The sequence below is a fragment of the Phacochoerus africanus genome, chromosome 1 (assembly GCF_016906955.1).
Source record: "Phacochoerus africanus isolate WHEZ1 chromosome 1, ROS_Pafr_v1, whole genome shotgun sequence".
NCBI classification, from domain to species: Eukaryota; Metazoa; Chordata; class Mammalia; order Artiodactyla; family Suidae; genus Phacochoerus; species Phacochoerus africanus.
Window position 1 is genome coordinate 101,427,762 of NC_062544.1, and position 13,689 is coordinate 101,441,450.

The 13,689-nt window shown below is 41.8% G+C and overlaps 1 protein-coding gene across 14 annotated transcripts in view; it reads left to right on the forward strand.

Moving 5' to 3' along the window:
- ARPP21 (cAMP regulated phosphoprotein 21) overlaps positions 1 to 13,689 on the forward strand; it is a 154,251-nt gene that overhangs the window by 93,674 nt on the left and 46,888 nt on the right. For 12 of the 14 annotated variants that reach the window (XM_047769819.1, XM_047769864.1, XM_047769871.1 and 9 more), the window contains 4 exons: positions 2,850 to 3,028; positions 4,291 to 4,386; positions 5,330 to 5,590; positions 10,066 to 10,192. In XM_047769819.1, the coding sequence (XP_047625775.1) occupies positions 2,850 to 3,028; positions 4,291 to 4,386; positions 5,330 to 5,590; positions 10,066 to 10,192 (663 nt within the window). The remainder of the gene's footprint in view (positions 1 to 2,849; positions 3,029 to 4,290; positions 4,387 to 5,329; positions 5,591 to 10,065; positions 10,193 to 13,689) is intronic. The other 2 variants (XM_047769886.1, XM_047769896.1) reach the window with 1 other exon arrangement.

Here is a 13,689-nt window from a genome sequence, read left to right on the forward strand (position 1 = left end):
TGCTGAACATTAGGCATGTTGATGTGAGTAGTGGAGATTTTTTTCAACTAATGTCATGCATTTGAGAACAGAGGATGCTCTGCATTCAATCCTTTTTGCTGCCCAGGCTCAGCTTCCAGCACCCTAGCTTTCCTCTGTCATTGTAGTCTCTTTACCTGCTGACACCCATGCCAGGGCCTACTGGGCACACTTCTGCAGTTCTGACCTGAAAACCTCTGCTAAGAGGAATCGTCCTAGGGCTAGCAGGTCCTTCTTCTTTGGTTTTCAGCCACCATTATTCAAACAAATTGCCTGTATTCAGTCCTAATTGTACCTAGATTGGTAGACAGAGTAGAACACAGAGAGGCGATCTTTGCTTGACTAGGAAACAGGTAGTCACCTATTTCGGCCCCCTTAAGAAATTGTTTTTGTTCTCTTCCCTGGCATCCTCCTGACTTCTTTCGTTTTCCTTGGTTATCTCCACCTTGCTTTGGTGAGCATAAAATCGAGCTTTTATACTGTCTTCTCTTTCTAGAAGAAATTCCCATCTCTCTCGACACCAGTGAATTCTTAGTACTTCTCGTGCACTTATTTAGAAATACTTCTTTCTTCTGACCCACAGTACATGAATATGACTTTAAACAGAGGATTTAAAATTTAGCAAAAAAGGACATGTGAATATTTTGCAGTTATGTTTCACCCTATGGTCAGTTTTTCACACTTCCTTAGTTCTCACTGAGGTAAATCAGAAGTCATGGAAATAGTAAAGTTCCTTTTGTTTTTGTTTTCCATCTGTGTGTGTGGCTTGCACGTGTGTATACAGAGTAAGGCTGACTTTGAAGTGATTTCCTTTGAAGTTGCTGTGATAATTTTTTTTTAATGTTAAGTACCTAAAATTTTCCTCTTACCTTTTAAGACATAAGAAAAGGAGGAGAGAACTAAGGATTAGAACACTAAATGGGCTAGTAGGTTTTTGTAATCTGAGCTATATTTTTTCATTCTTTCCTAAATTGCTGGGTTTTGCAGGAAAATGGGTTGCCCATTTTAAATTTAGAAGAGTTATTTTTGAAAAAGGAACAATAATTTGAAAAAAGGAAATGTAGATAAGATTGGAATTCTCTTATGGCACAGTAAGTTAAGGATCCTCTGTTGTCACTTTAGCGGCTTAAGTCACTGCTGTGGTGTGGGTTCAGTCCTTGCCCCAGGAGCTTCCACGTGCTCTGGGCATGGCCAAAACAAAAAATGTAGCTAAAATTAAATAACAGTGAGGGGAATAACAAGTGCCTATAAAGAGCATTTAAAAAAAAAATCCTCTCTGAATTTAGTCATTGTTCTGTGAATAAAATTCCAGCACATTTGCTTTTCCGTCACAGCATGCTGTGATTGGTAATGAAATTGTTGTTAGAATTCCTGTGGTTCTGGAAGGTATGTTCATGAATATGCAGCATGTAAGGTTTCCTGTTGCATATATACACACACATCATATACATACATATATACATACACACACACACACACACACATATGTATATATATTTGGGGGCCAGGGGACTGAAAATTTGGGGTATGCTAAGCTTTCATGTCAGTTCCTAATTGAACTGGAAACAAGTTCATTGTCTTTCCTTACCTGTAAGCATTTTGTCCATCTCTTCCTCCATATTCTAGGTCTTCTTTAGCTACCAGTCCTGGGTGTGATTCCACCTTGAAATATGACCCCCACTTCTCTTAACTTCTTGTGTGTCGATTAATCACTTTCAGTTATGAGTGGATTTTTTTCGTGGTACCACGTTGTGCCTTATATTCATTAAGCACACTTGGATGATTCACTAAGTTTTTTGGTGTGATGGGAGGTGAATGGACCAGGGATTTTTTTCCTGATTATCTCACTACTTTGTGTATTTCTGAATAAGTTGCTTGGTCTCTCTGAGCCCTCATTGCCTTGTGTCTAAAGTGGACTAAGGTTGCACATCTCTGGCGCTCTTGAAAGAGAAGACCATGGCTGTGTGGTACTTTGCACTGTGCCTGCCATGTTGGACACCCATTTCTTTTCTCCCTTACCTGTTTTTTTTCCTCCTCTTTCCTTTTCTTTCATTTGCTGCTCTTCTTCCTCCTTTCAGCTCCTCACTCAGTGAGGTCCAGTGATATTATTTTGTAAACCATAAAATATTCCTCAAATAGTAGGAACAATAACAGGGAACCAGGCCATTATTTCAAGAGGCAAAATAATGTATGTTTACTTTGCCATAACAAAAGGATTCTATTATGGGTTTATTAGGCATTTCTTTTAAAATCTCAACGCCCCCCCTCCTCCTTGTATTCCCACTTGTGTCTATTTAGAGAAGTGGCTAAATGGATGTGGGATATGCTGGTATGTATGTATTTGTGAACTGATGATAATTCTGAGTTGGTGGCAAGGCCAGTGGGAGCAAAACAAAAGTATTGGTAAATAATGAGTAACTGAATGTCACTGGAGTTGTGGAAATGGGAAGCAGCCCTCATCTCTCAGTCTAAGCTATCTCCTGATGGCTCTAGATACAGGGCAGCAAAACACAGGGCTTGGTGGAGATTGCTTCTCCACAGGCCTCCTCCACTGGGTGCCACTGTACACAGATGCATTTGGCAAATTGCCCTGGAGGTGGTGGATTTATTTGCAGCTTCTTAAGTTGCTCTGGGCTTACATTGTTATCCAGCTTAACCGAATGGGTTATAAACAGTCAAGACTTCATGCTGGCAAAAGTTCTGGTGTCCTGGATTTCCATTACCCTGCCCCTTATACTTTTGGTGCCTTTTTGAATATCTATCTGAGTAGTTCTTTCTGCCAAAGGAGAGCTTGGGAAGTTTACCTTGACCAAGGTATGATTCCGTTTCAGGCCAGCCCTTTGTGAATCCAGATGGAAGCCCCGCCATATACAACCCCCCTGCCAGCCAGCAGCCTCTGCGAAGCACGATGGTGGGGCAGTCCCAGCAGCAGCCCCAACAGCAGCCTTCCCCACCGCAGCAACAGGTCCAGCCACCCCAGCCGCAGATGGCAGGCCCACTGGTCACTCAGGTAAGAGTTGGTGGGGGGCCTGGGAGAGCAGATGTTCAGAGACAAAGGCTTTGCCAGCCTCAGAGATGCGGTGCATCCAAAAGAGGGGATATTTTCCATAGGCGCCGCCCTCATCCCCTCAACTCCATAAATAAAACCTGGCAGCCTAGAGTCTTAGGTTACGGATTGATAGGACTTCATCTGGATCCTTAAATTTAGCTAGAGATGAGTGCCCCATCTAGCAATGTGCAGAGTGAGGCATGGTACCAGGGAAAATGCATGGCAAGTGTTGTCTTAGATCTAGATGCTGCCTTTCTGCGTCAAGGAGCCTGTCTTGGGGACTGAACTCATCCCATCCAGGCCGTTGGATCACCTTGCTCACCCATTCCCAATGTAGGCCAGTGCTCATGTCTGCAAAGAGTATTAAATGCTTTATCAATGTGAAGAACAGAAACCACCTCATTCCAAGGTGGCCTGGCTGTTTATTTGCCCCTTAGAGAGAGATATAGAGCTTCCCTCCTTTTCTAGGGCAACATGTGGAAATATCCACAGAAACCTGAAGTGTTCCAGGCAGATTGCTGGGATAAAACCTCATTATGGTTTTGTTTTTCCTTATTACTTAGTACTTAGACAGCATTTTTTTAAATTCCATACCTCCATTTATTTATTTATTTAATAAATTTTATTGGAGTATGGCTGACTTAACAGTGTGTTAATTTCAAGCACACGACCAAGTGATTCAGGTATAGAGAGACAGATAAATAGAAAGAAAAGGAAGGAAGGAAGGAAGGAAGGAAAGAAGGAAGAGAAAGAAAGAGAAAGAAAGAAAGAAAAATAGATCTATTCTTTTTCAGATTCTTTCCCCATATGGGCCATCACAGCGTATTGAATAGATTTCTCTGTGCTATGCAGTAGGACTGGATAATATTTTTAGACCCATGGAATCTGAGCAACCACAACAACATAAGAAGTATTACAGTAATTTCCTTTTTAAAAAAATTAAGTGAAAGATTCTTTAAATTCTATAGTGCTTTACAGTTTTCAGAAGTATCACACACATATGTCATATCATGGCAGCAATCTCCTTCAAGGATGGCTGGCACGGGTTGCCTGCCTTGGCTTCCAGTTGGTGGCTGATTCTCCTCTCCAGAATGCGTTGAACCAGGAGGGCCTCTGAGGGATGGTGGTATGCTTCAGATGTGATCAGTCGCCTTCAGATGGGATTTCAAGCCCAGTGCTTCCCTATCACCTGATTAGCTTTTTCTCTCCTCTCGTCTGTCCAGGGGCTGCAAGCTTCCTCCCAGTCAGTGCAATATCCAGCTGTCCCTTTCCCTACCCAGCATCTCCTGCCAGTGTCTCCGACGCCGCAGTTCCCCATGGTACTATATCATGAGTGGGTGACTCTTCTCTTGGGAGAGCAGATTCACGGGTTTTACTACTTTCTGGTGCAGGGCAGGCTGATGGTGGGTGGGGGCTCTGGGCTGATGGTGACGGGGGAGGTGGTGTGTGAATGTCTTATCCCAGAACATTGCAACCCACCTCCAAAATGATGGTTTCCTTCCTGTCATCCGTCCTGTGTTCAGCACTTCTGTAATCTGGTACGTTTTTAAAGAGCTGATGAACTAAGCAGGAATTGAAAGTCCTCAGAGTAAGAAGTCAGGAACAGAGAGATGCGTGAACTTGGTGTGAGGCTTTGGGAAATGTCTTAAAGTCAATGTCCAGATGGTAACCAACATCACCCTGTGCTCCTGATAAAGATGTCCTTTTAGACAGCAAGAGTGAGCATTGTCCCTCAACTTCAAGCCAGGCCAGTGAATAAATATCCCTTAACATACAAATGAAATCCCTCCCAGTCTGCTGATGATACCAGTCCTAGCTACATTTTTGCAGCAGCCACAGGCAATACAAGTGCTTCTGTTTCCTCTAAAAGGCGGGTCCTCTGGTTATTGCTGGTAGACCAGATGACCCTTCAGGATACAACGCCTGATTCTCCTGGTCTTAGTGCCATCTTCTCCTGGTCTCAATGCCATCCTGAAGACCCCAAGCCCATAGTAAAGAAAATAATAATTTGTTTCCATGGAAAGAGGGAGATGTGAGTCAAGCTGTTTACCATCTCTGATCCTTGGATGATTAAAATCTGTTTTCTCTTGTTACATTCTCTCGTTCTGGTCAAAGAATTCCTTTTTTGATCTTTTCCAAATTGTCCTCCCTCCTTCTCCAACGAGGACAAGCCTCGTGTCGTGTGTGTCTACCTCTGTGTGCCACTCCCTTTCCTTAGCCCTTCTTGCTGATGTCCCAGTTTCTTTCTCTGGCTTTTTGCAGAGAGAGGATGTGGCCACACAGTTCGGCCAGATGAACCTGAGCCGGCAGTCCTCAGGGGAGACTGCTGAGCCCCCAGCTGGTCCCGTCTACCCGCCGTCCCTCCTGCCACAGCCCACCCAACAGCCAAGCTATGTCATCACCTCCACAGGCCAGCAGCTCCCAACGGGGGGCTTCTCAGGCTCCGGACCTCCCATCTCCCAGCAAGTCCTCCAGCCCCCTCCCTCGCCACAGGGATTTGTGCAACAGCCTCCAGCTGCACAGGTAAAGGTGCTTTTTCTCAGACCTGTGACTGAGACCTGGTTTGGGTGCATCTCTGTTTCCATGTAGAATATCACCAGGTCAGCCCATGTTGCCCTTCTGTTTCATACTGATATCCCCAGCCTACAGGACCTGGTCTGTCAGTTGGGCCAAGTCCTGAGGGTCAGAAAGTAAGTTTAATGAAGAGGACCCAAATGTCCCTGGCACCAGGACAAAGTCCCATTTTCCAGGCTGCTGGTGCAGAGGCCATGGGAAAGCATCCCCTCCCACGTGATGCCTGATTCACTGGGGCGATTGCCCAGGGAGGGGAAGCCTCGGGGAAGGAAAGGGAAGGCCTGGGGCCTTCCAGCCTTCTTGCTGCTGCTCTGGAAATGTGCTGTTTCCTTTCTTATCCGTTGATAAGCATTTTCTGTAGCTAATCTGGGGCTCCCCTATGAATATAAAGGAAGAAGCTAAGCCCCGTCCACTGTCCTCCCCTCCCTGGGGGCAGCCAAGCTCCTATGTGTGCTCACAGGTAGCCATTAATCATATTTAATTGACTTGAGCATGTAAGACACCACAGATCACTGATTTTTACTGTCTTCTCAAAGACTGATTATGTGTTACCCTTCACCACCAAACATCTCTGGGGCTCTCCTGGGTATCCCTTGCAGAATATTGCAAGTGATTACTGTCAAGATGTAAAATGCACAGAGGCATTTTCTGGTCCATTTTCAAGGCACGCATATTCCTAGCAAATTCCATCCTAATTATGAAATATTGCATTGGATGAGCTGTTTAAGTACAGTGTCACCTTTGTATCATTTGTGGCACTGCCTTAACATCTTGAATCAATTATTTTCTTTCCGACCATGCAAAACCCTCCACCCCGAAATGATTTTCACCCAGTTATTTTATTTCATGTTATAATATTTCAAATTATATTTCATGTTATTTTGAGTGATAATTAATAGTCCATCTTTAGTTGCCTTCTCTATAATATAGTAGTGTCACTGGTAGGATTTAAGGAGATATGAAAAGCAATTTTAAGTTACAGGAAAAAGGAGTTCATTAATACATTAATTCTTTTACTAATAAATTAAATATTTTAACTTTAATTATTGTGAGAAATATTTGGGCTTCTTTAGCATAAATAGCATCTAAGTGTTCTTACCCTTTTCTGATATCAAAGAGAAGCATTGGGAGAGTATTTAATTGAAGACTTTAAAACAAACAAAAAAAAAGAGCCTTCCTTGATAAGGGAATTTCAGCATTTGTGCACTATAGAAGCAAAGACAGCTCAGAACTTGGTGTATCTACAATAGAAATGCTTTCATTCCCTCTTCACTAGATTTAAAAATAGAAAGGGAGGGAATAAAAGAAAAAGACAAGATAGATGTTCATTATCAGTCTGGATATCTGTGAACTTCTTGGTGAAAGAGCCACAGATAAAGGTATAGGATTTAGCCCACAGTGATTTCCGATTCAGTAAACATTTTAAAAATCAATTACTCAACAGTAGAATGATGAAAAGAACACCACCTAAGATTCAGTCCATGGGCATATATGGAAATATGTTAAGCTGTTGCAGAAAATGAACCTACTTAATAATCTTGAAGGTTGGTTTGTCTGACTTGCTATGAATGCTTTCTAAATGCCCACTGGAGGGGTGAAACAAAAACATGTGGACAAGGGGAAAAGGAATTTGAGGAAGGGGAGTGGGAAACATGCTTATTTTTATAGTTTCTTCTTTAATTCATTTCTGGTCTCTCCTAATCCACTCTTTTTTCTTTTCTTTTTTTTTTTTTTTTTTAATTGGCTATGCTTGTGGTATGTGGAAGTTCCTGGGCCAGGGATGAAACCCATGCCTCAGTTGCATCCTGTGCCAGAGCTCTAGCAATGCCTGAACCTTACCCGCTGTGCCACAATGGAACCTCCCCACTCATTTTTTGATTCTCCATATTTTCACATGGTTGTTTGAAAACATTTATTTCCTCCCCTTGGGATTATCCTGTCTCCTGCCCTTCTCTCTCTCCCAACCTGATCCTTTGCAATTCCTCTTAGCTCCACTTAGTCCCCTCCTCTATGAGGGAAGATGAAGATGCCTGTTTTCCACTTGCTTTGTATGGCTCGGGCTATAGCTCCTGAGAACTGGCCAGTCTGTTCCTCTGAGTGATGCTGGCAAAAGTGACTAGCTCTCTTGCACAGCTTGTCAGGGTATCCAAGATGGTATGACTGGGAGGAAAAGACAAGAACAAAAGAAAAATAATGGGTATTAAAAATGAAGCTCTCTCTTCTTTTTAAGTAAGGAGTTGTACTTTATCTCAACCATTAGTGTTCATCAGGAAATTTTGTGTATCAACTCTGTTCCCATCCCCGAAGGTATTTTCATGTTTCATATTGAAAGTAAGGGGGCAACCAAGGATTAGATGTCAGTGAACTCATAGGGAATCAAGATACAGTTTTCCTTAAAGGAACAAAATGCTGTTGCTCCTAAGAAACATATAAAGGTAATGCTCATGAATGAATTAGATAATCATAGTTTTTGCTGTTTTATTTTTTTTTCAATTGTTTAAAGTATAGTTGATTTATGATGTTATGACAATTTCTGCTGTGTATCAAAATGACTCAGTTATATATAATTTTTTATATTCTTTTCCATCATGGTCTATCCCAGGAAATTGGATATAATTCCCTTTGCTATACAGTAAGATGTTGTTGTTGGAGTTTGCATCTACTAACCCCAAACAGTAGTAAGGTTTTTTTTTTTTTTTTTTAATTCTTAATACTAGGGAATAGCTGGTGTATAATGGTAGTAATGTTTAATGGCTCCACAATTTACCATAATATAATTAAAATGTTTTTACTCCAGAATTATTTGGGTTTTTATTGTTATAAATTGTCTTACAAACAAAAGGAGAAATGGTAAAATCAAAGGCTATAAACAAGGCATACAGGGAGTTCCCTGGTGGGTCAGTGGGTTAAGGATCTGCTGTGATTACGGCTGTGGCACAGGTTTGCTCCCCAGCCCAGGAACTTATTCATGTCTCAGGCATGGCCAAAAAAAAAAGAAAAAGAAAAAGAAAGCATGTAAAAGCATGTAGTAAATTAGTTGCCAGACTCATTCAGCCTCTAACACTTGATTATCCACATTCTTGATCAGAGTCAAATTTTATAAAGATTCCATGAAATTGTAGAACCACAGACCACACAGAGTAAGTTATCTCTTGTTCCTATTTTATCCTGAAATAGGAAAACATACTACATATGTTTTAACAGCAAGATTGAAGTAGAAATGTGTTTCCTATTTAACATAAGCAAATCAGAAATAAAATAGCCATAAAAGTCACAGTTCTCAAGCAGATGGTTCCTAATTTTATCCTAAGCATATAATACTTGTAGACTGAGTACTGGCATGCCTCTGCTTACATGTTAAAGAAACTAATAGAGGAAAAGTCAGAGGCTTGGAAATAAAAAATAATTGCTTACTAAGAAAACAGCCAGAATATATATGACCTGAGGCAGTCAAGGAAGTCTTTCTGGGACAGAAGACATGTGATTTGACTCTTATTGAAAGTAATTAGAATATTTTTCAGCCAATCACTCCGAAAAGTACTTTGCTGGACTTCTACTTTATAACTTCATTCTCTGATTCTTTTAAGCTGAAGATAAGCAGATTTCACCTGTGTTTCCATTAGGAATACAATTCACATTTGATCATGGTATTTAAAACTTGTGTAAATTTGTTGTTGTAGATGATCATTTCATTCACTCTTGTTTATTTTATTATTATTAGCACCATGCTCTAACCAATTGAACTAACTGGCCAGTTCTTACTTATCTTAAAAAGCACAAAATTCAGTGCTTTAAAGTAGCAATCATTGAATTTGCTCATGACCTGTCAGCAATTTGAGTGGGATTTGGCAGGGATGGCTCATGTCTGTGCATGTGGTGTTGTCTCAGGTGGCTCAACTGAGGCTGGCAGATCCTAGGTGGCCCCGCTCATGTGTAGGAATCATTTGGGTGGCCTGTTGGCCAGGGTGCCTCTGTTCTTCGCAAGGAGCTGAAGCTGTAGGCTTATACCACATCTGAGCCACATCTATAACCTACACCACAGCTCATGGCAATGCTGGATTCTTACTCCACTGAGCGAGGCCCCACTGATGGCTTATACCACATCTGAGCCACATCGGTAACCTACACCACAGCTCATGGCAATGCTGGATTCTTACCCCACTGAGCAAGGCCAGGGATAAAACCCTGGGTGGGTAATAGTTTAACCCTCGTGAGTAATAGTTGGATTCATTACCACTGAACTCCTAGAGTTCACCTTTTCATGGGAAGAGTAGCGCGCACACACACACACACAGGCATGCTGGCCGTATTTGCAAACTACTATAATTACATTTTGTCATAAGAAGGCAATATATTTTATGTTTTTAAAAATGTTACTCAATTCACAATTCTCATGAACTTCTGTTGTCCCCTTTCATCCACAGATGCCTGTGTATTATTATCCATCTGGCCAGTACCCTACCTCAACTGCTCAGCAGTTCCGGCCTGTAGCCTCAGTTCAGTTCAGTGCTCAGAGGGGCCAGCAGATGCCACAGACAGCACAGCAAGCAGGTACTTGGAATCCAATTCCCACTGTCGCCTCTAACCTAGTTATTTTGCACATGAATCTCTCAGCTGTCCTCTTTGGATGAGGATCCAAGCTTGGCAATTTAAATCAGCTAGCTCCCTTCCCTTCCCCAAAGAAGATAATGGAGCACTTGATTAGTTCTCTGTGGAAAGTAGCAGGTCCAAGGAGGTGAAGCCCATCTCATGCCAGCATCACCAGTGAAACACAGTCTCCATCAATGATCTGAGGGTCCTCTTAGTTTCTTTTAAAGCATAGAGCCAATCACATCCCTGTCTTTCCAGTTCATACTTTTTCTTTTCCCCTTTTCAACTTACGGAGAATCTTCCTCTGTTCCTAAGGCTAGGGAACCAAATTATAGGTTGTTCCTATATTTGTCCTAACAAGCACTGTCTTGCAAAGAAGGCCACTGGCATTGCAGCCTGTGTCCCCATGGAACTCGGACTCTGTGGCTCTCAGTCTGGAGGACCACAAGCCTCCCGCGGCGGCCGCTGTGCAGTGGGAAGGGGGGCCGAGGCACTGTCCGAGAGTGAGTAGCAGGTCTCACAGTGAACCGGTCTCTTTCCCTACTGTGTCACACTCCCAATGGGATGCCGCAACCCAGACAGAAGCCGGAGGCCTGCAGGGCTGAGCGACCCCTGCTAGGGAGAGGTTTGGGTCCCTCTCGCTGACCACATCAAGGGGAAAAGTGCTGATGATCACAGTCGTTCTGAAGACCGCCCAGCCAGGGGATGCTGCCTTCCGTAAGTAAGGGTGTCTTAGAGCATGTGCCGCCATCTGTTATCTGATTTCTGCACTGAATATGTGTATGTGCGTATATAGAACATGTACAGATATGTGTGTGATATACACAGGAGATGGACAGTTTTTATATGCTATGCAAAAAGCACTATCCTTGCCAAAGATGAATACCAGTCACACTAGAAGAGAGCTCATGCTGACACTGCTGGCATTTTTTCAGACTAGTGGGATCATTTAACTTCTCCGTGTTGAAGGTGGCTATATGTTCTTTAGCTCATCCCATGGCTTACTTAACATTTATGGGGTGAAGAAAAGGAAATGTATAACAGCCAAACAGACTTTGTCTTGTTTTCAACACTGTATTACTTTGGGAAAAAATATATTTTGACCCCTGAATTGAGTTGACCCTTTTACAGCAATGCCAGCACAAAAGGATTTCTAAGTATTAGTTATTCTAAGACAAGCATTTGGCCGTATTTTCTCTGATGCATGGAAAATGTTATTGTCTCTGTCATTTTGGTGGTAACTATGCTGTCAATTTAGATATGGACCCTAGCAATGTGTTGTTTGCATTCTTAATTGTGTTATTTTTTTTCTGCTAATGTTATCAAAGAGTTAATTTATAATCTTCTAGATATTGGTCCAGAGGCTATAGCAAAGTTTTCCTTTTGGTTGCCAACGCCTTTAGAAGAAGAAAGATGCCAATATATAATGACTTTTTTTTTAATTTAGTTTAGTGATTTTGAGAGCTTTCTAAAGACTGTTTCAGTCTTGTGTTAAAGGATAGTTCACATATAGGAGTGCAGTTGCAGACATGCTGGAATCCAGCATACCTGTGGGCTCTGGGACTGTGTGAGGGGCTGATGAAGTTGGACACATATGTTCTGGGCAACAGAGTAAGATTTAGAAGAAACTTTGGACTCCCTACTGAAGTGTGTCAACAGAATGGAGAATCCATGTGACCTTTTTTTACTCTTTCTATAACGTTATGGGGAAATTTGGGGATGTGTAAACCACCCTTTCCATCTCAGGGAGACCTCACCATTGGCTCTGTGACAACCTGGTGGCTTTGACTTGTCCCATGCCCCCACATCACCAAAGAACTGCCACCCCAAGGCAAGATAATGACACGTAATTAGAAGAAGGCATTTTAAGTCAGTATCTTAGATGCTCAAAATAGCAGCCAGGGCTTCAGATGTCAAGGAAGTGAATGGCAGCTGATGGGTCTGTGGGGGTGGGGAAAGGAGAAACTCAAAATGATAGGCGCGCAGCATCTTCCATGAAAGCGACAATGTCAGTATGCCTACAAACACTGAGCCCCTTGAGGTCCTACTTCAGTGACCACCACCCCTAATTCAGGCCTAACATCCCCCTGTCATTTCCAACTCTGGATAAATTTACTGAGTGTTTGCAAGGGCAGGTCTTTTTCCCTGATCTCATTGAGAAACCCCTCTGCTAATAAAATGCAAGGAACACAGCTTGGCGATGGCTGTGTGACTGTGGGAAGGGGCTCCAGGCCCTACAGCTGGGAGGTCTTTTGCTGAGCTTAGTGACACTAACAGTGGCTTCCCAAAGGGACATAGCAGATTTATTTTGGGGGAACAACACCAGGTCAGTGGACTGACTCATAGAGGAAAGAACCTCTTGCCCATGCGTGTGAACCAATGTCTTATAACATCATAAACACACTAGCTAGTTTTGTTTACCTCTATTTCCTGGCATGAATGACCGTATAGAGATTAACATGCCCTAACTCAACCAGCATGCCCATGTAATGGAGGCAGATAACATAATTATTCAAGTGCACAAGTTGGCTTCAAAGCAGAACAAATTGGGAACCTGGACTTTTGCCTCCCGACTCACCGGGGCTCCCCTGTTATTTTGCAGAGCTGGTCAATAATAAATGGCAGAGAACAGCTGAGACATTTGTGCGTAAAATGTGTGTTTGGAAAGAAAAAATGGAATTCCTTTTTCAGTTTGATTTAAAAAGCTATCTATAACCTACCTTCCTATCACTTCATTCTTGGCTCTCCAAAATCTTGGGCATGTCCTAAAAGCAACAAAAGTGAGCTTGCAAAGTCCCTTCTGTTTTCATAAATGGGCATTTGGGAATGAATAAATCCTGGTTTTGGTATTAGAATAATACTGTTTGTATAAAGTAAATTAGGAAGTTTTTCCTCCACTTCTTTTTTTTTGGGGGGGGGGAGAAATTGTGTAAAATTGGTGCTAACTCTTTAAATGTTTGATAGAATTCTCCAGTGAAACTGTCAGGCCCTGGGGATTTTCAGAAGCAGAAGTATTTTTATTTATGTTTTATTTGAAGATAATGTGTGGAGCTCTTTAATTATGAATTCATTTTGTTTATAAGACTCTTCAGTTGATCCATTTCATCTTTGCTGGGTTTTTGAAGTTTGTTATCATTGAGGAATTGGCTTATTTCTTCTAAGCTGTTGAATTTATGAGTATAAAGTTGTTGTAGTATTCCTTTATTATCTTTTTAATAGCTGCAGAATATATTGTAATATCCTGTTCTGTCTTGATATTGATGATTTTTAAATTCTCTTCTTATTTTTGTAAGTCTTGCTAGATTTATCAATTTTTTATTGATCTTTTCAAAGAAGTACCTCTGTTTCATTGATTTTTATCTATTGTTTTAGAGAAAAAACAATCTTATTGACTTCTGTACTTGTCTTTATTTTCTTCTTTCTGCTCACTTTAGTTTTAAATTGCTGTACTTTTTGTT